The 25,952-nt window shown below is 45.4% G+C and overlaps 1 protein-coding gene across 1 annotated transcript; it reads left to right on the top strand.

Annotated features, from left to right (window-relative positions):
- The first annotated feature begins 9,034 nt into the window (after nt 1-9,034).
- On the top strand, nt 9,035-24,237 carry TYROBP (transmembrane immune signaling adaptor TYROBP). The gene is made up of 5 exons (XM_081203640.1): nt 9,035-9,252; nt 16,717-16,737; nt 17,204-17,335; nt 21,752-21,789; nt 22,919-24,237. The coding sequence occupies exons 1-5, from the start codon at nt 9,192-9,194 to the stop codon at nt 22,985-22,987; spliced, it is 321 nt and encodes a 106-aa protein (XP_081059766.1). The 5' UTR covers nt 9,035-9,191; the 3' UTR covers nt 22,988-24,237.
- Nucleotides 24,238-25,952: the final 1,715 nt, after the last annotated feature.

Raw genomic sequence — 25,952 nt, forward strand, 5'->3', positions numbered from 1 at the left:
CAGATTTAAGATTAAAAGATTATGATGAAAGTAAAGATTCAGTTTATTATTGGCTGCAACATCAACACTTAAATGAGATCTTTAAGAAAGATAATAAGAAAGGATTTAACTACATCATATCTAGATTCCAAAGAGAAATAACAGAAGAGAATAGTAAGTAACTAAAGAAAACCTACAGTTTATTGCTAGAATGGGAGACAAAAGATGAGGTGGTGAAATCAGTAATGATTAAATGGGCACAAGATATAGGACACAATATACAAATGGAAGATTGGGGAAAGTTATGGAAGAGCAATTTAAAATTTGCAGATTGTATATTGTTGAAAGAGAATTATATGAAAATGATGTACAGATGGTATATTACACTGGTGAAAATGGAAAAAAATGTATAGAATGAGCTCTAATAAGTGCTGGGAATGTAAAGAAAAGGAAGGTACCTTCTTTCATACGTCGTGGAATTGCAAAATAATCAAAAATTATTGGGATATGATTTATAATGAAATGAAAAAAATGTTTAAGATAACTTTTGTTAAAAGTTCAGAAGCATTTTTATTAGGCATTGTAGGGCAAAAGTTACCAAAAGAGAAGAATTTATTTATGTATGTGACAACAGCCGCCAGAATCTTATTAGCTCAAAGATGGAAAAGCGAGGAAATACCAAAAAAAGAACATTGGCAAGAAAAGTTGATGGAATATGCAGAAATGGCAAAGTTAACTGAGACACTTAAAGATAAAGACAATAATGACTTTAAAAGGGATTGGAAACCCTTTAAGATGTACATACAGAAACAATGCATTGAAATGAACTCACTTGCCGGATTTGACAAATGTAAATAGAAAACAATGCTAAAATGCCGAGGTGTTGAGAGAAAAAGGGAAACAGTGACATAAGATTAAGCTAGAGAAAGGACTAAGAGGACACATATTTGATTAAATTGCTTAGAAGCTGCTGAAATAATTTTGTAAATAGGGATGCAGAAAGGGGAGGTATGGGGGAGTCCGAGAAACGAAGGTTACGGAAAAAAGGTTATGAAATTATACATGTTTGTTTGTCTTTTTATTTGTTTGTATTGCTTAAAAAATGTTGTAAAACCAATAAAAATTTATATAAAAAAATGTAAATAGAAAACACAAATATGAGGTAGAAAGGTCAAGAATAGATTAAGAATATAATTTTAGTTTTAGTATATAAGGTATACAAAATTATGAACAGAAAAAATAAATATATTATAAACCAGAAAGGGAAGTTGGGGGAAGTCACGGGGGGGGGCATTAATTGAAAATGTAAAATGCAATTTGAATTTCTGAATATGTTAAAATTTGTTGAAAAATCTTAATAAAAAATTATAAAAGAAAACTGCATAACATAACAAAGACAATCAGTTGATGTTAAAACACACACAAAAATAAAAGTATACAATCTTTCATTCCTTAATTGATACTTGCTTTATATATCGTTTTGTAATTCAGTTTAACTTGACCTCCGATCCTCCCATTGCATTCCCTGATTAAATTCTTTAAATGTGCACTTGCCTAAGGTTGTCTGACTTACTTTGAGTTTTATCAAATTTTCCTATTTTACCCACAGAAGTTCAATCAAAAGCTGCCAATGGATTAGTAATTTGACACACACTGCGGCATCTCATGACAGCTCCAACTTGTTGAAACTTGTTTAGCTCAGTTCTTCGTTGGCATGATCCCGCCTTCCACTGGCCTCATGCTCACCGTGAAAGTAAAAGAACAACAACAACCTTGCTACATCAGAGCATAGCTCTATCCAGTCCAGCAGTACAGTGGTGCCTCGCAAGACGAAATTAATTCATTCCGCGAGTTTTCTCGTCTTGCAATTTTTTTCGTCTTGCGAAGCACGGTGTCGGGAAAGTTTCGGAAAAGCTTCAAAAATCACCAAAGTCTTAAAAAACCTCAAAAAAGGCTACCACACCGCATTCTATGAGTTGCTCCTCGAAGTCAAGTCGCAACTGTATTAACGGTGTTAAGAAAAAGGAAACAAACTTGCAAGACGTTTCCGTCTTGCGAAGCAAGCCCATAGGGAAAATCGTCTTGCGAAGCAGCTCAAAAAACAAAAAACCCTTTCGTCTTGCGAGTTTTTTGTCTTGCGAGGCATTCGTCTTGCGAGGTACCACTGTAATCAGTTTCCAAGAACAGCCAGTCATACCTCTGGAAAGCAGCAGAGGTCCAGTAGCTGGAAAACCCAGCAGAACATTTGACAGCAACACATTTCAAGAAGCAGCCATTGTTATAAAGGTAAAGGTACCCCTGACCATTAGGTCCAGCCGCGGACAACTCTGGGGTTACGCACTCATCTCGTTCTATAGGCCGAGGGAGCCGGCCTTATGAGGAACGGCTAAGGGAGCTGGGCATGTTTAGCCTGGAGAAGAGGAGGTTAAGGGGTGATATGATAGCCATGTTCAAATATATAAAAGGATGTCATATAGAGGAGGGAGAGAGGTTGTTTTCTGCTGCTCCAGAGAAGCGGACACGGAGCAATGGATCCAAACTACAAGAAAGAAGATTCCACCTAAACATTAGGAAGAACTTCCTGACAGTATGAGCTGTTCGACAGTGGAATTTGCTGCCAAGGAGTGTGGTGGAGTCTCCTTCTTTGGAGGTCTTTAAGCAGAGGCTTGACAACCATATGTCAGGAGTGCTCTGATGGTGTTTCCTGCTTGGCAGGGGGTTGGACTCGATGGCCCTTGTGGTCTCTTCCAACTCTATTATTCTGTGATTCTATGATTCTATGACTAAGCCGCTTCTGGTGAACCAGAGCAGCGCACAGAAATGCTGTTTACCTTCCCGCTGGAGCTGTACCTATTTATCTACTTGCACTTGACGTGCTTTCGAACTGCTAGGTGGGCAGGAGCAGGGACCGAGCAATGGGAGCTTACCCCATCGCAGGGATTCGAACTGCCAACCTTCCGATCGGCAAGCCCTAGGCTCTGTGGTTTAGACCACAGCACCACCTGCGTCAGCCATTGTTATAGTGTGCAAGTAATTTTGCATGGTTCCAGCTGAGAGGCCCCTAAGTCTTTTATCGCTGCCTGTTGTTAAGCAGAAACCCCTTTTCTTGTTTGAAATAGTTGGCTTCCAAACGAGGACTGGTTTGGCCAGCTAATCAATCTCCCTGACGGTTTAGCAAGGGAGAAGGAAAGCAGGGAAGCCGAGAAGTGTCACACAAACATCCTCGGTGAAAGCTCTGCATGCATGTTTGCTCCGCACAGGGCAAAGAGCTCTGCAGCGCACTTGGCTGTACTCAGTGTGGAGTCACCATCTTGCTAGTGTATTTATCTTGTCCCATTCCTAGAGACTGGATTCGAGGCAGAAGCAGCAGAGTGAGGGGCTGGCTTTGTGGGGCTGAATCATGACGGGGGCCAACTGCCGCCACCACCACCCTTCTCCTCTTCCTGAACGTTGCAGTGGCAGCCTGTCCACCAGTCCTCTCCAAGAATGCAAACGAGATCACCAGCTTCCATTTGCATTTACGTCTGGGAGGTGGTGCAAACTGCTTCTGGGAGGTGGTGCAAATTGAGCACGCTGTCACTGCATGCCAGCGGTGGTGGGGATGGTGGCAAGGAAGGTGGCAGCCTTGCTATGGGAAGGAACTATATTTTTAAAAAAAAAAAATCAGGGCAATTCTTGTTACAAATTCAGAAGCCACCCTGAATTTGACCCTGAAGTACAGTCATACCTCGGGTTACAGATGCTTCAGGTTGCGCTTTTTCAGGTTACAGATGCGCCGAAACCCGGAAATACTGGAACGGGTTACCTCCGGGTTTCGGTGCTTGCACATGTGCAGAAGCCCTAAATTGCACTTTGCACATGTGCAGAAGCACCAAATCACAACCCGCGCAGACGCGGCACTGAGGGTTGCGGATGCTGAGGGTTGCGAACGTGCCTCCCGCACGGATCACATTCGCAACCCGAGTGTCCACTGTAATAACATTATTATCATTATTACTGTTAAGGAAATGATGGGGGGCACATATTTACAATGTTACAAATATTATGCCTAAATGTATCCTTTCGACTTGACAGGTCAGGGAAAATACAGAGCTTTATAAATTCGTAGAAAATCCATACTTTAACCGACTCTCCTCATTCCAACGCCATTTTAACCCTTAAAGAAAGGTGAATCGGGGCTCCAACTCCCTTCATGAACCAAGAAGCAGGAAGTCACGTAGTCAGCAGGAACAGGGCATCCCGCCATAATTCCCCAACCTTGAAAGCACATACTTGGCGCCCCACCCAGGGAGTGACCAAGGGGGCAGCAATAGATATCCACAGAGGCAGTTTAGCAAGTCAGGTGTTCTGAAAGCCCATCTCAAGACAAGGATATGTAAAGAGTTTTATTGTTCTTTCAGTGATGGGTACTTAAGAGGTGTTGGGAAAGGTGTCTGATAAAGTGACCTAATGTTGAACTTGTGTAACCCATGCATACCCCTCCCCATTTGTGACATGTAGTGATGATGTAGTGATGATGTATCAATGATGCTGCTCAAAGTCTATTCTGGGGGAAAGAGGGAAGTATTAAAAGAGGATGTCGCCCAATGCTCAGGGTTCTTACTCCTGTGGGGACCTGTTGCGCAACACTAAAGATCATGGTCTACTGACCGCTGTTTTGCTCCAAATTACTTGGTGGAACTTCCTTCTTTTACTGATTGCATAGACCTGTGGGGGACTTGCACCCCGATGAGCTGCGCTGTTGAGTAGTCTCTCACCCCGGAATTTTTTTCCTTTACATTCCTTAAAATAAGGTACAGTGGCACCTCAGGTTAAGTACTTAATTCGTTCCGGAGGTCCGTTCTTAACCTGAAACTGTTCTTAACCGGAAGCACCACTGTAGCTAATGGGGCTTCCCGCTGCCGCCGCGCCGCCGGAGCATGATTTCTGTTCTCATCCTGAAGCAAAGTTCTTAACCCGAGGTACCATTTCTGGGTTAGGGGAGTCTGTAACCTGAAGTGTATGTAACCCGAGGTACTACTGTACCTCATCTATCTCTCACATTAACGGCAAGGGTGAAGGATGTGAAGCTTCCTTTCCACGTGACATGATGGGGAAACTTCCCTTGTGGAGCTTTGTCGCTGTGCAGAAATGATGAAATATTTCCTTCCAGTCTGTCCACTACGCCATGACAAGCAACTTATAAGAGAGCCAGTGTGGTGTAGTGGTTAAGAGCGGCAGTCTCATAATCTGGTGAACCGGGTTCGCGTCTCCGCTCCTCCACATGCAGCTGTTGGGTGACCTTGGGCCAGGACACTTCTCTGAAGTCTCTCAGCCCCACTCACCTCACAGAGTGTTTGTTGTGGGGGAGGAAGGGAAAGGAGAATGTTAGCCGCTTTGAGACTCCTGAAGGGGAGTGAAAGGCAGGATATCAAATCCAAACTCTTCTCTTCTTCTTCTTATAAAAGGTTTAAGGTAGGGATGGCAGGCTCAGAGTGGGGAGGTCAATGTGGCCGTGCAGACTTCTCTATCTAGCCCTCAGGGCTCTCAATGTGGCCCTCCAGAGCTTTCAATCAGGCCCTCAGGACTCTCCCCAGGCCACCCCCCTCTGCAATCACAATATTCTCTTCAGGCCAAGCCCCTCATGGGCCCTGCTTTGTAACCCTCCATTCGTAGCTGGAATATTGCCTTTGTCGCCTGAATGGATAACAGATAGGGATGTGTGAGACACTTAACATTTTTGTTCCACCCACTTTTACTTCTGGGCCTAACCACTATGGCATGTGGCCCCTGGAAGATTGCTTAGAAGATAATGTGGCCCTTGAGCTGGAAAAAAGGTCCCCCATCCCTGGTATCAGGCTTAGACGTCTGATACCATGTCAAGTTACTTCTGAGAAAAGGCCAGGCCAAAATGCAGGCTTTACTGAACAGCTTTATTGCTAAGAACTGTCTAGAACAGTTTGCTGACTGGCACAGTTCAGACACAGTGCGTGCCACCTACAGTTGGAAGACCAATAAAACAGTTAAGGTCCCCATTACGACAATGCAGAATATAAATCTGACTACAATTTTAACATTTTGGCTTCTGATATTTATATTCTGAGGGGTATTAATGAATGAAAATGTTAACTCTTGCTGAGGAATTTAAGAGGAAGATTGTGACATATTAACTTGCTAATTTTTGCAACTTGTATTATTATTATTTTTAAAGAAACACTTAAATCTCAAAAATTATTAAATGCATCGAACCCTGATAATGATGGGGGGGAACTGAGGGTGTTTCCAGATACCCAGATTACTGAACATTCATCCTGATTTGACTATTTAATGAGTATTATTTCTCATTTGTTTGCAGGGAATTTAGGTGGCAGTTGCTTCCAAGCGAGTGTTATCTCACAAGTTCCACTTATCTCTTATCTCATCCTTCCCCCACTCTCATTATCACATAAAAATTCAATCATTTGGGGAAGTGGGTTTGTTGCACAACACCTCCCAACCAACAATTATTGTGCAGCCTGAATTTGCCAGAGATTGTATCCCACCTGAAAATAATGACCGTCTGGAAGTGCCTTGATTGAGGAGAATAAATACATTTGAATTGTGGCAAGTGCCTTTGAGTTAGGAAACACGTCTTGTGAATTTTCCTTCAAAATTAGTTTCAGTTTTAAACAAAAACTATATAAGATAATGCATCACAATTACAAAACTAACCAGCCAACAAAAACTGGATTAAAATGTTCTGCAAGAAACCTCTAGTGGAAGTTCATCCCTGGTGGCAAAAGGCTGTCCCTATGCTACTTTAAAAATAAATAAATAAATATTTGCTTTTGTAAATGTGTTGGATGTCAAATATATCCAGAGAACGGGGGGGGGGGGGGGAGATCAAACAACCCAATGAACGCAATGTGACATTTGACTTGAGAGTACCATTAGGACAGGTGTGTCATAATCCAAATGAAATTAGCTCATAATATGAAAGATAAAGAGCATATGAAAAAATTACCATTTTGAAAGGACTAGGGCAGTGATGGCCAAACTTGGCCCTCCAGCTGTTTTGGGACTACAACTCCCATCATCCCTAGCTGACAGGACCAGTGGTCAGGGATGATGGGAATTGTAGTCCCAAAACATCTGGAGGGCCAAGTTTGGCCATCACTGGACTAGGGTGTATAGTTACACAAAGTGTCACTTGTCCAATGCGCCTTTTTTTGTCGGTACAATTCTTTAAACTCTTCTTTGGAAATTATAAGGGGTGAGAACCTGTGTCCCTCCAGATGTTGTTGGACTCCAACTCCCTTCATCCCTGACCATTGACCAGGGCTGGGCCTGATGGGAGTTGGAGTGTGAAAACATCTGGAGGACCACAGCTTCCACACCCCTGCTTGAAACAGACACAAAGGATTTAACAGGTAGCAAGCACAGCAATTGCCTTAACAAAATTCTAAATGCATTAATAAAGACGGTCAATATTTATACATTAGCAAAACAATTAGGCAGCATTGTTTGACTTATTTACATGGGATTAAACTCTCACTGACCTCAGGCAGCAGTTGGTGGGCCCCCCCAGACTGACAGCAAGATATTGGGGACAATCTTCTGTGTGCCACATGGCCTCTGCTCTACCCCCTAGCTAGCCTGCTGCTCTCTGGTGTGGTAGAAAACATCCCATCGGTGTTAAAATTCAGTTGCTGTTGTTGTTTCGATTTACTACCCACCCTTTGCTATCAGGTTCCTGGGTGGGACTCACAGCCATTGAAAAGTCAATATTAAAAACAGTTAAATTACAGCCACAAGATTAGGGTGGGTCCTCACATATCTAAGGTGTCAAAGGGCCAGGGAAAGAGTTGCATCTTCAGCATGCAATGGTGCCAGATACAATTCTGTGAGGAAGGAATTTGTAACCTAGGAGGTGCCAAAGAGAATGGCCTGTCTCAGGCCACCACCCCTAAACCTCTGAGGACAACATCATCATCATTATCATAATTTTATTTGTATGCCGCCTTTCCATAGTTAAAACAATGCTCAAGGCGGCTTACAGCATGACAAGATTTACATAATTACCAACGGAACAAAAGTCATAAGCAATAAATAAAACACATCAAAAAGTGAACAACCAAATGGAAAACAATTTCCACATAAATCATAAAATCTAAAACTAAGAATACAGCTATAGGGACGCAGGTGGTGCTATGGGTTAAGCCACAGAGCCTAGGACTTGCTGATCAGAAGGTTCAAATCCCCGCGATGGGGTGAGCTCCCGTTGCTCGGTCCCTGCTCCTGCCAACCTAGCAGTTCGAAAGCACATCAGAGTGCAAGTAGATAAACAGGTACCACTCCAGTGGGAAGGTAAACGGTGTTTCCGTGCGCTGCTCTGGTTCACCAGAAGCGGCTTAGTCATGCTGGCCACATGACCCAGAAGCTGTACGCCGGATCCCTCAGCCAGTAAAGCGAGATGAGCGCCGCAACCCCAGAGTCAGTCACGACTGGACCTAATGGTCAGGGGTCCCTTTACCTTTACCTTAAGAATATAGCATTAATATCAATTACAATTTAAAATAGCATAGATAAAAAATAAAAGCAATTTAAAAAACAAAAACAGAGCCCTCTCTGCCCAGATGGAAGGAGGCAGGCAAGGCCCTTCAGGCGCTCAGCAGCAGGTGAGTCCCTCAGCCGAACTATAAAGAAGACCTCTGCTGATCTTAACACCAGAAAGGAAAGAAACAGTATTTCATATATTTGGGGCCTGGGTTGCTTTAGAACTTCAAACACTAATACGAACACTTTGAATTGGGCCTGGAAACAAACTGGCAACCAATGTAGCTGCTTTAAAACAGGAGTTACACAAGTTCTACAGAGAAGCCCAGCCAGGAATCTGGTTGATGTGTTTTGGACTAGCTGAAGTTTCCGAGGCATCTTCAAGTCCATTTAAGTTGATGGAATTGGTGAGGTGGGTGAGCAGTGACGACATCTCGTCCTTTGGTCTCTTTCCCCTCCATTCTGATTGTGGACTAGATTGTAGATCACGGCCCACAATCTGACTCCCGCCCCTCTGACATCTCCCTTCCCCTTTTCTGAGGTTTCCTGCTTGAAGCAATTTCAAGTTCTCCTTCCTTGCTCTTCAGCCAGAGACAACCACTGTTGTCTCTGGGGGTTTGGCTTCCGCACCCTTGGGAACCCAGAATTGGATCATCCTCAGCCAGGGAGACGTCAGCGTCAATTTAGGAGGTTTCGCCATGGGCCATCCAGGATTCCCTGTCCTCCATGTTCTTCTGGGCTTAGCTTGGGCACAGCTGGGTGAGTTGGATCAAATACTTCCCATCTCTTCAGCCTCCTCTGAACTTCCTGATTCCTCCTCTGCCTACTGTGACTCTTCTTCCTTGGCTACGATCAGCCCTTAAGCAACCAAACAACTCTCGACAAATGCGACATCTCTGCATTGTCTTGGGCTACACAGTTTTTCTTGTCAGAGCTTGGGACAAATTGCCCTAAAGTACACCTCCAACCTTTGCCCAAAGGTTGTTGTGTCCGTCCCAAACTAACACAACAAGCTACACTTGAATCTTCCCCTCTTCCACACACACCCCGCACAAACTCACAGGTAGTTCTATCAGACCATCACTTGTTGCCTTCTCTCGGTTTCTAGCAGCTTCCCGTGCCCATAATCTCACTAGGATATTTTCTTCCCCCAAATTTAGGGGCAACTGACACATACGTGAACAATATGACTGTGTAATTGTTTCTGCCGTTCTTTCTCTTTTTCTACCTCCCCGTGTTGCTCAATCAGCTTCGTACTTGTTCTCATTTTATCTTGGGGAAGGATCCTAGCTCAACATTTTAGCATTTGCTTTGTATTCAGAATACCCTAGTTTCAATCCTTAGCATCTGAAGGCTGGGCTGGGAAGTAAGCTTGCTTGAAGCTTCCAGAGTCCGTCAACAAAACTGAGCTAGATGGTTCTGTATAAGGCAGTTTCCTATGTTCCCGTGTTCAGTTTAAAAACTGCCATTTTAAAACATCAGCTTAATTGCATGCCTTGTTACTATGCTCAAAGAGAGGGCCCACAAGGACTCTCCAGGGTGCCAGCGGCTCGGCTTATCTTCTCCCTTAGCAGAGAGAAAAGTGATTGTGGGAAGAGGGTGAACAGGGCAGGAGCCCCACCTGAGCAGTAACCTTGAATACATTGCATCGCCAGGTCTGAGGCAACATACACACTATCCCTTTAAATCACATTCAAAGCAAATTTCCCCCCTCAAAGAATTCTGGGAACTGTAGTTTGTTAAGGGTTGCTGGGATTTGTAATTCTGTGAGGCGAACTGCGGTGCCCAGAATTCTTTGAGGGAAAAGGTGTGATTCCAATACACGTATATATTTCGTGTATGCAGCCTGAGTCTCGGTGCTGTAGATTGGAGAATGTTTGGGGGCTGGCAATGCAGGAAGCTGAGCAGCCAGCCTCTAACCCAGGGGCAGCCAACATGGCAATCTCCAGGTATTTTGGGACTCCCAACACCCATCAGCCCCATGGTTGGGATGATGGGAGTTGTAGTCAGATAACATCTGGGGGGCAGTGGTGGTTATGTTCTTCTGTGAGAGTTCCTGTTTTCCCCTTCATTCGCTCGGGGTGGGAAAATTAGTCCATCTGCGGCCACTACCTCTTGCTTTCAACAGGGCTGAGGCTTTCAAACATTCTGTTCTTGCAGAAGGTTTTGCTTAAGCATAGTTCTCCTTCAGCTGGTGTGGTGGATGCAGCTTTAACATTTCAGCAGCACCCGGTTTGAGCCAGTGCCCTCCCCAACCTCTCACCTTCCATTGGTGGTCCTGCAACACCCTCTCAGCTCCCAGTGCAGGAAAACTGGTTGTGCTCCCCTAAATCTGCCTCTTATGAATATGTTAGACCTGCTTGGAGACTCAAAAAAAGGGGGTCCCTAAGGATTGACTAGGAAACTGCATCATTAGGGAATAAATTAAATGTTCTCTATCCCCTTGGTAACATCTACAGTGGCAAAATACACAAGACGCTGTTTCAAACTCCAAATGGGGGCAAGGACACCATCTATCCTAGTCCTGTCTAGGATATTGGTGGGTAAAACCAGGCAATAAAACTGCTCTTCTGTACTCGGGTACTATTAGAAAATAAAGATATGACATCTGTTTGTTAGAAGCAGACCAAGTCAGGTCCAGCAAGCATGGTGTATATGAGTCATTAGCTGGTGAGTGTAACTCTTGAACACCCATTTCGGGTAATACAGAGAAAGGAGAACTGACATGTGTGTATGCGCACACATGCTTGCACACTTAAAATTTTAAAATGCTTACATCAGTATGACAGTTTCTAAACCAGCCAGACCTCCCCACACCTTCACTTCCAATACAAAAAACTCACCAAAGGACACATATCTTGTTTGTTTTCCCCCATGAACCCACTAGCCCAAAACCCCAGGAAGAAGAAGAAATGCCACAGCAACATTTATTTAGTTGGTCCTGAATAATCGGTGATTAGGCAAGACCACCCACTGATCAGAGGTAGCCTTGGGAGTTACAGGTACACTCACTTACCTGGGCTAATTGTGTGATCGGTGTCTTACTATAGTTTGAGTGGAGAAGCACCTGTACTCTATCCTAACCCCACACCGGGGTGGGAGTAGGCAGGTTAGGACTGCAGCCTTTGTCTGCTATCTCTCTTTCTATCCCTTTCCATCTTGTGAGAGAGGAGGGAACTCTAGAAATGATCTTTCCCTGACTTTGATAGAAGCATTCCATCAGTGCCAACTGGGTGTTGTAGCCATCAATGCCAGAGGATGGCACGAATCCTACGTAAGATATTAGGTGCCTTCAACAGGGCTGCGCTCTCTCTCTCACACACACACCAGATTAAATCTGAGGCCTGATCTGGAGCTTTGGAATGGCCCTGATCTGACCCAGGATGATCAGGGACTGAGTGGATCTTAGAAGAAAATCTATTGAGGGCCTTGCCCAGCCATGTGGTCAGGAAGGGAGGGAGACAAAGCGATGCCTCTTCTTCTTCACCCCCCTTCCACCCACATGCAGTGGGGAGCTATGGAAGGAGGAGATAACACAGGCTTCCTGCACATCTCCTTCTCCTTGCTCTCACTGCTGCCAGAATGTCCTCACATTTACAAAGCCCCCAATTGCTCAGGGTTGACCCTATCCAACTCAGAGCAATCTGGGGTTGCATCAACCCAATCCAACCAAATCTAAGGTCAATCCAAATACAATTAGCGTACCACTCTACCCCATACCAGAGGTGTACAGTTTTTTACTTGTAATGTTCAGTGAGTGCAGAGCCTATACACTTGTGTGCAGAAGATTTGAGCGGTACAAGTCAACAAGTGTAAACGATTTCACCCAAACGCTTGTATATGTGTTGGACCAGCTTGTAGTTGTATTCAGTGTAATGTGTGAACAAGCCTCTTGCCTTGCTGGATTAGTCTAAGGTGAGCAAGCTATGGGTCCTGGGAGTAAGCCCCACTTAACGCAGTGAAGCAGACTTTAAAGTAAACATAGGTTGGATTGCGCTGCATCATTCCATGATACCCAGTATTCTGTCTCCAACAGTGACCAGCCAGATGTCTCTGGAATGATCTGAAACAGATCTGTGTTTCTCTGCAGCATCTGATAGTCGACAGCCTTAGACAGAATCACAGAATTCTAGAGCTGGAAGGCACCCTGAGGGTCATCTAGTCCAAACCTCTGCAATGCAGGAATCTCATACATGACAGGTGGCCATCCAACCTCTGCTTAAAAACCTCCAAGGGAGGGGAGTCCACCACTTTCTCTTGCAAGTGTGTTCCACTGTCGAACAACTCTTCCTGTCAGATAGTCCTTCCTGAAGATAATGGTTTTGTTTTTAAGTGTCACTGTTGTCATGAGCCCAGGCTGATCTTGTGGCATTATCTCTCTTCTGAAGGGCCCATCTCCTGAAAGTGACAAGCCATTCAGGGCCAAAGCAAACATGCCTTGTGAGATCTGTGAGCAGATCCCCCAAACTGGTTTCCCCTCCAACCATTTTAAAACCACTTTCTGGTAGCGTGCACGATCAGTGCATTTGTGGTGAAGGAGAGCTTGTTTAACACACCTCTCCCCACCATTTCTCATGTCTAAATTTCATTATCACCCAAGCTTCTATCTACTGGGGAACCAAAGAGGGAAAAAAGACAAGTTCTTCTACTATGCCTGTCTTTCTTCTGCTGCTGTAGCAATATTTTCAGCTTCCTTGGGGAAGGTATGTCACTCAGCTAATAGGACACCTGCTTTGCTTTCAGAAGATCCCAAGTTCAATCACTGGCATCACCAGGTGGGGCTTGGAAAGACCTTCATCTGAAACCTTGGTGCTCCATTGCCCATCTGTGTAACAGAAAATTCTAAACTAGATAAGCCAACTTATCAGGCTCACTATAAAGCAGTTTCCTCTGTGTGGCAGAGGAGCAAATTAGATCAGGGGAATGGCGTGGAGAAAAGGCTTAAAACCCACTCTCCCAGCTCCAGTGCCTCAATCCAATAAGTGTCCCCTGAAGAAGGCTTCCTTTTGTCTGTCCTCAGTGCACCATCAATCAGTTCGACTACAGAGCTACATGTTCTAGCATTCACTCTCACCATTCTCATCTGTTGCTCAGCTAGATGATTTTCCACTCTGGATTTAATGATCTTACCGGGGGAGCGGGGGAGCTGTAGACCAAGTGGTGAACCTGTAGCCCTCCAGGTGTTGGACTACGACTCCCATTAGCCTCCACCAGCATGACTAAAGACCGGGGAGGATGAGAGCTGGAGTCCAATAACTTCTGGAGGGCTACAGATTCCTCATCCCATCGCCTAGAATTGCAGCCTTACTCCCTAGACACCCTGAGCATTGCATAAATCAATACATAAAACATTGGTGCCTTACTCTGCAAGGGCTCCCTAGGCAATATGTAAGAAAAGTGATGAGAGGGACCTAAACTTTCTTTGAGATGCATAAAAACATGCATAATCCATGTGGATTAGTGCTGCATCCATGCTGGGCATCCCCTCACCAATGCCCCATACTGCTCACTACGCCACTCTCCTCCCTGCTCCCCCTCTGTTTACAAGTTACCAGACAGTGGGAGAAGAGAGTCTGATGTTGTTGCTGCTGCTGCTGTTAAATGGTCAGCATGCCAGTCAGCATGCCACAATGTGCCCTCCGTGGTTGTTTTTGCCTGGATGGAATGTGTCTTTCAACTTTGACAATGCCCCTGGCAAATCTAGATGAAGGATAGAGAGACATATGTTCATCCATGTAGAAACTAGCATACTGTATTAAAGTAAAATTAATGTTGGTTGCTCCACCCATTTTTTCCCTCTGGCCCTGCCCACTCAGGGCATGTGGCTCCTGGAAGGTTGCCAAGAAGGAAATGTAGCCCTTAGGTTGAGAAAGTTTCCCCTCCCCTATGATATGTGAACTCTCATGCACAGATGATCCCACCTATAGGACACACAACGATACTTGTGATTCAGGGACGCTGACTGCTGTGGGGCTCAAAATCAGGAGCCTGACCTAATCTATAGGTCAGTGGTCTTAGGGCAGGATGTCAAGGGTCCCACTCTACAGAATGAGTTGGAAGGGGGAAAGCAGCAGGGCTGTCTTATCACATTTCCAAGTAAGTAAGGTAATGTGCTTGACTGTTAAGTTCAAAGTCTACAACTGCCTAGTTGCAACACTGGTCCTATGAATTAAGTCAGGGTGGGGAATCTGGGGACCTTGAGATGTTTCTGGACTGCAGCTCCCATCACCCCTGACAGTCGACCGTGTTGACTGAGGGTGATGGGAATGGGAGTCCAGCAATATCCAGGTTCCCCACCCCTGGATTAGGAATTGGCTTGTTTTACTGTTGGGGCTGCTGTTCAGAGGAGAGATGTACAGGCAGTTTCAACATGGGCATGTACCAAGTGAATCCATCCGGTTTTAAGTCTGCAGCCTAGCCAAAGAATCTCGAAAGGCTAAAGAGGAGATCCACCTGAGACCTCGGAAAGTGCTACCAGCGAGAATAGATAAGGCAGAACTAGTAAGGGTGAAACGTAACTTCAGATAGTTATCCTGTGTATAGACAGACTTGAAGAGATGGAAGGGACATGTTCATCCACAGATACATTAAGGCACATGGTTATGCCGGCAGATGTGGCTGGAGCCAACCACACTCTCACACATATTAACACACACACAAACACATGTACATGCCCCCCAATGCTGATCTACAGGCACATTAATATGCATTCACACGTGCACATGCACACTCATACTTGCACAAACTCATGGGGAGAAAGACACACAGGACTCTTAGAAAGGTAACTGAGATTATGGCCTTTCCTATTATTTGTACGTTTATGATCCATAGGGTTGTGAAGTCTGAAAGAAAGAAAGAAGAAAACTGGAACAGCTTAGAAGACTGATCTCTTTATACTTGGCTGAATTGGGAGCCAATTAAAAGTTCCCTGTCTCGTCTCTAGATAGTTTGGTGATTGCTTTTGGAGACCTTTTTCTTTTTTTAACTCAAGGAAGTTGATGAAGCTGCAGTTAGAAGTGGAAGGCCAGAATAGGGGAACGGGGCTTCTGAACCCTTTCCCCTTATGCAATTATCCCCCCCCCCCCTGTTTTTCCTGCCCCTGGGGAAAGTTCTCCAAAGAAGACGAAAACACCTTGGAGGGGCAATTTTTGGTAGAAAAATTATGTGAAGTGAGAGAATTAAGGAACCCCTGCTGGTTTTCTACTTCAAATGGCAACATCAGCAGCTGCATTGGTTAAAAAAAATAAGAGCCTATCCCAAAAAAGAATTGCAGAACTATACATAACATGCAGTTTTCACCCTCAGTTTCCACCAGATGGATTCAACAGCACCAGCTGGCTGCAGGAGGCTTAGAGATGGGTGTTGATTTCCCTACCATGAGGTGGACTTTTTATTCTGGACCCTTTTTCATCACCTGCCAGTCAAGCATCTGATTGTTCTTTGATATGCTTTCGAGCCCTTACCAATCAACAGGAAAAGATTAATTTCAAAGAAGCCTCAGCATTGCGGTCTAGTTCACATCTCGGCTTCCGTTTGATTCCAGCTTCCTAGATTAGTCACCTGGAGGTGGAGTGTTGCTTTGCCTGTCAGTAATTCTCTGGGTACAGAAACTGATCATGAGCAAAGCAATCATTATTCTGACTTTGCATGGCCCAGGACCCCCTCAATTGCGGGGGCAAGGCAGCACATGTGAGATGTATCCAATGCTTCCCCTCCCTTGGTCAAAAATGTAGTGCCATTACTCAAATCACAGGCACCAGAACAACATTTTCTGCTGCTCAGGGCAGGTGAACCCCATCACAAAAAGTACTGAATGTATATATAGTGGTTTTTATTAGACCCTGTAATCTAAAACATTTTTCAATAGTACTATAATTTTGCCTAATTCCAGCTTTTCCACTATTTATTTATTTATTTATTTATTTATTTATTTATTTATTTGCAACTCATGCTTGTAATTTTTGAAGAAGAAAGCTTCCAAACAGTTTAACTGATGCATCTCTAATACAAATTTTGTGGGGTCACCTAATAATTCTCAATAGCCTTAAACTAGATTTCCCAGGATTCTTTGGGGGAAGCCATAACTGTTTATAAAGTGGCATGATACTGGCTTTAAATATACAGTGCAGATGGGACTCAAGATGGTGGTGGGAATGCCCTGCGGAAACATGCCAAACCTCTGTTTTCTCAAACCTCTCTCTTTTCTTCCTTTTCTTTTCGTAGGAGCCGTCCAAGCCCAGAGAGGTAAGAACCTTTTCACACCTTCTTTCATATTATTTACTGCTGCTACTGTTTTAAATAAATGATGCAAGCAGAATATGGGAGCCTGTGATAAAGAAACTTTTATTTAGGCTGTTCAGTTCCTAACAGTGATATAGCAAGGGGGCACCTGTTCTTTGAGGTTTCAATTCCTTGACTGTGGTTCCTCCAGATTCTTGCACCACTCACAGCCCCTTGTGAAACACTTCAGTTTCTACTTTCAGTCTCTCACTATCGAGACACCCAGCCTTGTCAGGTGGTTGTATCCTACAAGTGCTGACAGTTGCCCAATGGTGGGGACAGGGAAGCTGAGAGTTTTAATATTTTTTTCTCATAATATTAAATCCTGCCTTTCACAATGTCCCCAGTCAAGAAGTTTGGGGGGGGGGGGTTTAAACCCTAGTGGCTGCTGTTCTGTGTGTCTCACGATTCCACTGCTGTTTCTCCCCAGACTGTGGCAGCTGCTACCAGCTCAACCCAGGCACCATTGCCGGCGTGGTGCTGGGAGATCTGCTGCTGACTTTGCTCATTGCATTGGCTGTATACTACGTGGCTGCCTGCATCCATCAACGCCAATCAGCTGGTAAGGAGAGAAAAGCCATTCTTATTGCAGATATTAATATTGTGCAGCTTGAAGCAAATGGATGCATAAAAAATGACTCATTTTCAAATAAAAATTGTCCACACCCATAAGTATTATTCAAAGCTTTACTAACCAGAACTTATTCAAAACAGGTTAAAAAAAAAATCAATAATGCATCCAGATAGTTCCCTAAGACATATACTTGTCCAAGCATAGGCTCAGCATCTTCTTAGAAATATAATAACTCTAAACAAACCTAGAATCAAAGGTATCTCTCTCCTTACAGTCTCTGTTAGCCTGGAGCTGTATTATCTTCCAGAGAGACTCATTTTCACATCTTTTTCCCACTGTGTCCGGGAACAGAAGACCAAAGGCAACTCCCTTCAAAATGGCAATTTGCAACCAAATACCTTAATCACATGATCTAAGGTTAAACACTCATGTGAAAGAGCAGTGAACATCAACATTTAGCCCATCTAGAAGCTCAAAACTTTGTTTTAGCATACTCAAATAGAATTTCCTATTGTTAAAACCCTTAGCAATACACATACAGGCATTTTCCATTTCTATGTCAATTAAAGAATTGCACTTAACAATTATTGTTCCCTGAGCTTGGTTGATCGTTCCCCTTCTGAAAAAATGGCGGAGGTTAACACTACATGCATAGATGTGAACAAGGCAAGAAGCCTATAAACCTGCTGCATGGGTGTTCACTGAATGCGCACGGGGAGTGGGGGATTGTTCCTGCTGACCCTACCCGTCTACTCTGCAGTTTCGCATAACTTGGGTGTAGAACCTATACAGTGGTGCCTCGCAAGACGAAATTAATTCGTTCCGCAAGTTTTTTCTTCTTGCGAGTTTTTCGTCTTGCGATGCACGGTTTCCCATAGGAATGCATTGAAAATCAATTAATGCGTTCCTATGGAAACCGCCTTCAGACCAGGTCCGGGGACAGTCTGTCCCCCGACCTCTTCTGAAGGCTGGGGGGGCAAGGGCTTTTCTTCCCACCCCCAGCATTTTAAAAAACCCCGGGACAGCGGAGGACTTCTCCGCTGTCCGGGGCGATCTTAAAATGCTGGCGGGCGGCATTTTAAAATCGCCCGGGACAGCGGAGGACTTCTCCGCTGTCCGGGGCGATGTAAAAGCCCCTGGGAAGGCAGGCAGGGGGGAGCAAAGTCTTTGCTCCCCCCCTGCCTGCCTTCCCGGGAGAGCGGAGAAAGGCAGCACGTTTCTCCGCTGTCCCGGACGGCTTTGGAAGGCAGGCGGGGGGGCAAAGACTTTCGCCCCCCGCCTGCCTTCCAAAGCCGTCCGGGACAGCGGAGAAACGTGCTGCCTTTCTCCGCTCTCCCGGGAAGGCAGGCACGGGGGAGCAAAGACTTTCGCCCCCCGTCCGCCTTCAGAAGAGGTCCAGGACCTCTTCTGAAGGCGGGCGGGGGGCGAAAGTCTTTGCCCCCCCCGCCTGCCTTCAAAAGCCATCCGGGACAGCGGGAAGCGCTTCCCTGCTATCCCGGACTGCTTTTAAAATGCTGGCGGTGGGGAGCAAAGCCTTTCGGCCCCCGCCGGCCTTCCTGGACCTCTTCTGAAGGCCGGAGGGGGGGAAAGGCTTTGCTCCCCACCAGCAGCATTTAAAAGAGGTCCCCGGAGATTTCCCTATGGGCTTTCTTCTTGCGAAGCAAGCCCATAGGGAAATTCGTCTTGCGAAGCGCCTCCAAAACAGAAAACCCTTTCGTCTTGCGGGTTTTCCGTCTTGCGAGGCATTCGTCTTGCGAGGTACCACTGTATATGGAAAATCTGTACAGCTTATGCCAAAAGCAGAGTCCCAGCCACCTAGCCATACAAGTTCAGTGTATCTTGATTGGATATGGGTACAAGACTAGAAACTAGAGCTGAGCAGAAATACTGGGGTTGAGAACTGCGAAATATTGCGAGGATTGAGAAAATCTCTGAGATTCTTCTTTTTCTCACCCTACCCCCTAAGAAAAAGGAGGCCACTTTGCAGAATTTTCTCCAAATATTCGAAGGTTTTTTTGGTGGTAGTCACCATTCTCATGTCCCCCACAATGCCATGGAGTGACATTAGGTCTTGGGCATTGGGAAGAATGTGTTGGGGAGGATGCAAAGCTGGCTGCCAGCATAATTACTACTGCTGATGTCATGGAAGGAAGGAAGGAAGGAAGGAAGGAAGGAAGGAAGGAAGGAAGGAAGGAAGGAAGGAAGGAATTGTGCAAATGTCGCTGCTAATCATGAACCCACTCCCAAGAAACTGTTGAATGATTTCTCCTCCTTACCTGCAAAAAAGATTGTGGAGTGAAATTCTCTCCCCAACTTCTCCTTTGTGCTAATTTGCGTGCATCTCTGCTAGAAACACAGAAATAAACAGATGCAAAGAAACTATTTTCTCTCTACAAGTGGAAAAAGTATATTTCCCCCACAGATATGGGAAAGCAGTTTGGGAAGGTGATTCTCTTTTTCTAAGCAGGCAAATGGCAGGCTAAGAAAGGGCTAACCAATCTTTTCCAACTGTGCCACTGTTTGCAGCTCCTGAGCTTACTTTCCATAACTCCCTTTAATAGCAAATGGACATGGTGAGTGGCAGAACTTGGTGTCTCATATTTCAGTGGTGCTCCGTGTAATGCCAAAATCCAGTGCCCTTCCCCGCCTCTCATCTTCCATTGGAGTAATAGTGGCAGAGCTGCTCCGGTGCCCCAGAAACTCTGTGCTTGAAGTGACTGCTGGAGTCGTGCTCCCCAAGAGCACCTCTGTGGCTGGAGTCAAAACAGGACCACAGCGAGTTTGTGAGAACCAGAGGTTTGCAGACACAAGCAAGTAAACAAGCAGACAATAAATTGCAATGGAAGAGGAAACAGACTAATGCAGACTGAGCACGCTCAGTAGCCACAGGATGTTACATGTTAATTGGAACGGGGGGAAATGGAAAAGGGAGGATGGAATGGAGCATCCTGGAGAAGGGCTTAGCTGGCTGTGACATGTAAAAGTGTCGGTTTCCTTTTTTAAAGCCAAGGAAAAGACTTGCAGAACTCTGCCTAGCTTCTAATTTGGCCTTCTCAGCTTGCAGCCGGAGGTTTTAACTGAACCCTTTTAACCACAAACTTTAACCAGCATTACACCCTTCCTCCCTAGAGCAGGGAGGACAAAGTAACCTCAGCTCCCACCTGCTGAGGCTTTTTTGCCTCTCTATTTGCCTTTGAAGAACAAGACTCTGGCAGGGGAGGGTTAGAAACTTCAGAGCGATCCTAGTTATTCTTGGCCAGCCATTTGTAGGACCCTGAAGCAAGTTTTAGCTAGGATATTGTCATGCTAGTTCAGAGGCATCGGCTTGTGGGGGTGATTGCATTTGTGACATCACACCAGTGGCGTAGCGTGGGGGGTGCAGGGGGGGCGGCTGCACCGGGCGCAACATCTGGGGGTTAGGGTTAGGGGGCGCAAATCCACGGGTTAGGGGGCGCAAATTACTTGCCCCGGGTGCTGACAACACACGCTATGCCACTGCATCACACATGTGCAACATCCCAACATTGCGCACCTAACGTCAGGACATCGGGAGGAGGCAGACACTGTGGTCACACAGCTCCTTCTCTGCCTCCTCCTAGCGCTGCCACCGGCAAGAGGCTGCCTCGCCCCTTCTTCCCTTCATGGAAGGCGGAGGAGCAGAAGGGAGCGGCCACTGGAGTCATACTTTCTCTCTCACCATAGTCTCAACGAAAATCCCCCCACTGGGTGAACTAGGGGTTTTCATTATAAGGTGCCTAGCATTCATGAGAGGGGAGAGGTGCCTAGCCTTCCATGAAGGGAAGAGGTTATTTACCCCAGGACCATGGTGGGGAGGACCTTCCTCCTTGCATATCTGATGAAAGTTGAGGTGATCCCCCTTAGCAACTTTTTTTTAAAAAATGGCCCTTCCAGTGAATCTTTCAATACTGTATCTTGTTTCGCCTTAGGGGGTGTGCTGGGCAAATATCTGAGAGGAATGGCTCACGCTAAGGGCTTGTTCACAGTTCTGCTTGTCCCACGGCTAGAAAGCCCGGCTCCTTTCCCAGGGAAAACCTACTCTTTAGCTTTAAATCAGAACAAACAGCATTATGCAGAATACCCAATTGGAGTTTGCTCTGATTGAGCGCTAAAGAGTGGTTTTCCCGGGGCGGCGGGAAGCAGCAGAACAAAAGGAAGTGTGGATAAGCCCTCAGGCACGTAGCTGACAAATGTTGATATAACTCTCAAATACCAGAGTCTCGTTTATGCTTGAAAAATAGCATCTATGTCAGCCTGTCATCCTCCAGCTTTTTCATCCAAAACATACAGAGGGTGACGGGTTAGCAGCACCTGATCTACACAGATGGAATAATAAACAGAACTGTTTCTCTCCCACATGCAAACACTTATTTTTCTTCTTCTTAGGAGACCTAAAGAACCCTCCGCATGAGTCCCCATATGAGGTGAGTATGACCATGTGATTCCTTACTTCGACCCTGAGGCCTACTGAGCAGGCCTGTTGTGATGAGCCAAGCGGTTGCCATGACGATGAGCCCTGAATCATTGCCACAATGGGAAGCCAAACCATGGCATTATACCCTGACAGGTTGAATACTGGGGTGTGTGTTAATCTGTTTTTAGTTTATTGCTGTTTTAAAAATTTTTTCCCCATTTTCAATAGCTTAAAAAAAAACATTTTTATTGACAATTTTACTATTTTTTGTAAACCATTTTGAGGTTTTTGTTTTGTTTTGTTTTTTGCCGTCCAGCAATATATAGACTTTATGAAATTTATTTAATTAATAAATTATAGTGCCAGGGCAGAAAATCAAAACGGAGCGTGCATATGCACATAGCGGTCAGGGTTGCCTCCAATTCGTTGCCCAAAAAATGAGGAAATGCATGTCCAGAAGGGAAGTCAGAGTCAGGTATAAAATTTCCATGTACTAATTTATATGTATGTATGTATCCCATACATTTAGGGGACGCAGGTGGCGCTGTGGGTAAAACCTCAGCGCCTAGGACTTGCCGATCGCATGGTCGGCGGTTTGAATCCCCGCGGCGGGGTGCGCTCCCGTCGTTCGGTCCCAGCGCCTGCCAACCTAGCAGTTCGAAAGCACCTCCGGGTGCAAGTAGATAAATAGGGACCGCTTACCAGCGGGAAGGTAAACGGCGTTCTGTGTGCTGCGCTGGCTCGCCAGATGCAGCTTGTCACGCTGGCCACATGACCCGGAAGTGTCTGCGGACAGCGCTGGCTCCCGGCCTATGGAGTGAGATGAGCGCACAACCCTAGAGTCTGGCAAGACTGGCCCGTACGGGCAGGGGTACCTTTACCTTTATGTATCCCATAGGGTGTGCAGACGGTGGCCAGGTCTCCTGCCCACTGTAAAGTCAAGTCCCCTTACTCTCCATTCTTAGTAGCAAATTATCAAAAAGAAGATTCATTCAGACAGAGGACCAAAGCCCCTTCCACCCCCTATAATAGATGCCCCTGTCCCGGCTGCTGCACTTCTGACAAAGGAGAAGAAATGACTATTCAGCCAGCCAAATAATGAAGATATGCCTTAACACTGTTTCTTTTTTACCTTACAGGAGCTCCAAGTCCGTGGGGTGGATATTTACAGTGACCTCAAAAATCCCGGCCCTGGAACCTACAAATAGTCTTCCTTCTCTGTGCTGCTCTTTTGAGCTTCTACGTACAGTAGTACCTCGGGTTACATACGCTTCAGGTTACATACGCTTCAGGTTAAAGACTCCGCTAACCCAGAAATAGTGCTTCAGGTTAAGAACTTTGCTTCAGGATGAGAACAGAAATCGTGTTCCGGTGGTGCGGCAGCAGCAGGAGGCCCCATTGGCTAAAGTGGTGCTTCAGGTTAAGAACAGTTTCAGGTTAAGTACGGGCCTCCGAGACGAATTAAGTACTTAACCTGAGGTACCACTGTACAAGATTGCTGTTCAGTTTCTCCTCTTCAGCAGGCCTACTCAGAAGTTGTACTTTAAGGAAAGCTTTCTAACTGTGAACTTTCATTTGCTTCTTCTCAATATAGAACTTCCTCCACAGAGATCGTCTGCTCTATTTTTGTGGAGCGTGTTCTGTCCCGTCCCCTCCCACCCACCCACATGCCTCAATTGCAACATGGTCGGAACTGCCACGAGTTGAGACACAATGCAGAGCTCTTGGTGGGAGGGGGTTGGGACATGTGAGCCCACCTTTCTTCAACCAGGACCCCCTTATTCAAGCATAGAAACTCTGGCTGGTGGCCAAATCCCAGGTAATGCTGTGTCATGCATAAGACTAGAGGAGAAATCCACTTCGGCTGACATTTAAAGGCCAACTTACCTAATTTCAGAAACCATGCATGAATGGAAGCAAAGCCCTCCTTTGAAATTTGCACTTCCCCAAATTTGGCAATGCAGTTCTCCAGCCAATAATCCATATATATGAGGAAGCCGTCCATATAAATGCATATATTTGTGAAAATGACGCACAAGCATGCATGATACTAGCTTTGCAAAAGTGGGCATCTTAGGCAAAATTGCATACCAAAAAAAAAAATCTATTCAAAGAAATGTGCACTATGATGCTGATGTATTTTCATGAGGACTTATAAAAAATAATTTGCAAACCATCTAGCAGCTGATGTGTGGGGTAGCACTGCAGCAGCTGCCGTTTTCCTGTGCATTCTCCAGCCAGCCCCAGAGCGTCATGGAGAAAGAGCCGGAGAGCAGGGGGAAATGGACATTCGGAAGCATTTTAGAGGGCGCTCCCCAATTTACATGATTTTGCTTATGAGCGTGGGGGCCCGCAAGGTAACCCCAGTGCAAATGGGGGGTGCCTATATCAAATACGCCAAATATATATTGTAATAAATGCAGTGTAATTATTCCAATAAATAATTAAACAAATCAAACATGCTTTTGTGTTGTTGTTCTACAAATATGTCACAATTCATATCTTCTCAATAGCCATAAGACAGGGATAGGGAACCTGTAGCTCTCTGGCTGGTGCTGGACTCCAGCTCCCATCAGCCTCGGCCAGCATGGCCAATGGCCAGGAATGATGAGAGTTGTAGTACCAAAAATAAATAGTCTAACAGCATGTTCCCCGGTCCTAAGACCCCCATTGTACATCTGGCTCCACCACCAGATATTTTTATTTTGTTCCTGGCTCCCACTGATGGACCTGGGGAGTTGGAGCACACACAAAAAAGAGTCTGTCTCATAAACCTGAATTCCGACTACCCCCGCTGTAAACTGATACTTTTGTCCGATTTACAGTGAAAGAAGCAAGAGACTCCGTAACTACAGTGGGGGAGCACTCCGGGACTGAAATATATAACCCAATAAGGGTTGGGCAGGAGGAGTTTTTTTGTTTGTTTTTTTACTAAAGAGAGCCACCCCTATTTGATCACTTTACTTCTTTGTCAGTCCTGCTCTAGATTTTCCTGTTAGTAATCCCCGTCCACCAGGGCTATTGAGAAATTATTTCCAGACACTCATAGGACATGACACATTGCTTCTGTTCTTTTTGTCCCTAAGAAGAGGGGTGGGGAAAATGGGGCCCAGGGGACAAATGTAGCCCTCTGGACCTCTCCAACTGTCCTTCATGACTCTGTGATTTTCTAAAGGGAATGGATACAGAATTCTAAACATCCTCACCAGTGCATGCTGCCAAACACCTATGTGGGGATGCTTTGATGGTAAAGCTGCTATGAAACCGATTGAATGTTTTAGTCTAGATCAGGGGTTGTCAACCTGGTCCCTACCACCCACTAATGAGCATTTCAGGATTCTAGGTTGGTGGTAGGGGGTTCTACGGCACAAGCTGAATACTCCTTCCATCGAGCGCTGGTGGGCAGTGAGGAAATTTTACCATCAAGGAAGATGCATTAGTGGGTGGTAGGTATAAAAAGGTTGACTACCCTTGATCTAGATCTGCTAAGTTATGATCATTCAGATTCCAAACACTTCAGACATTCAGCAGTGGGGGGAAAGCGCAGAAAAGCAATCAAAGCCCTGATCTACAACATTGTTGCCGTCAGAGTTGTTGGATGAAAAGGGGTGACAGGGCAAGGCTGAGAAATCAGAATATAAGATGCAAAATCATCCAGTCTGTTAGATCTAGTGTGGGCTAACTATTCTGTTTTTGAAACAGGCTGCAAAGTAAGAGTTGGGTAACCATTCACTGCGTGCTGTGTTTGCTTCTAATCTGATCTTTCTCAGCGGGAGGAGCAAGCAGTGTGAGACCACAGACGGCCTTGTTGCTGTGGAGGGGGTGGGGAAAGAGGTTTTTCATTCCTTCCTACAGAGAGGATCCTGCTCTTCAATTTGGAGGAATCAGCAGTTGGGCTAAGGCTGAACCTAAAGAATTATGTTGGGTGGGCAGGATGGTGGGCAACGGCAAAAAGTGAGTAGCTGCTGCTGCTTGGGCAGGGCGCTTTTAACACAGGAAGCTGCTTTGTACTGAGTCAGACTATCAGTCATCTAGATTAGTATTGACAAGAATGATTGACAGCAGCTCTCCAGGGTTCCATGATAAGGTTTTCATGCCAAGCCATATCTGTAGATGTTGGGGATTGGAACCTAGGACTTGCTGCGGGCAAATTAGCTGCTCTACCACTGAGCT

The sequence above is a fragment of the Podarcis bocagei genome (genome assembly GCF_964188305.1).
Source record: "Podarcis bocagei genome assembly, chromosome: 7".
Taxonomy (NCBI): Eukaryota; Metazoa; Chordata; class Lepidosauria; order Squamata; family Lacertidae; genus Podarcis; species Podarcis bocagei.

Excerpts from the sequence above, each read along its gene's own strand:
- TYROBP (XM_081203640.1), top strand. The coding sequence starts at position 9,192 with ATGGGCCATCCAGGATTCCCTGTCCTCCATGTTCTTCTGGGCTTAGCT. Across the intron at positions 17,336-21,751 it reads CCATCAACGCCAATCAGCTG|GAGACCTAAAGAACCCTCCG; the intron begins GTAAGGAGAGAA and ends TCTTCTTCTTAG. Across the intron at positions 21,790-22,918 it reads CGCATGAGTCCCCATATGAG|GAGCTCCAAGTCCGTGGGGT; the intron begins GTGAGTATGACC and ends TTTACCTTACAG.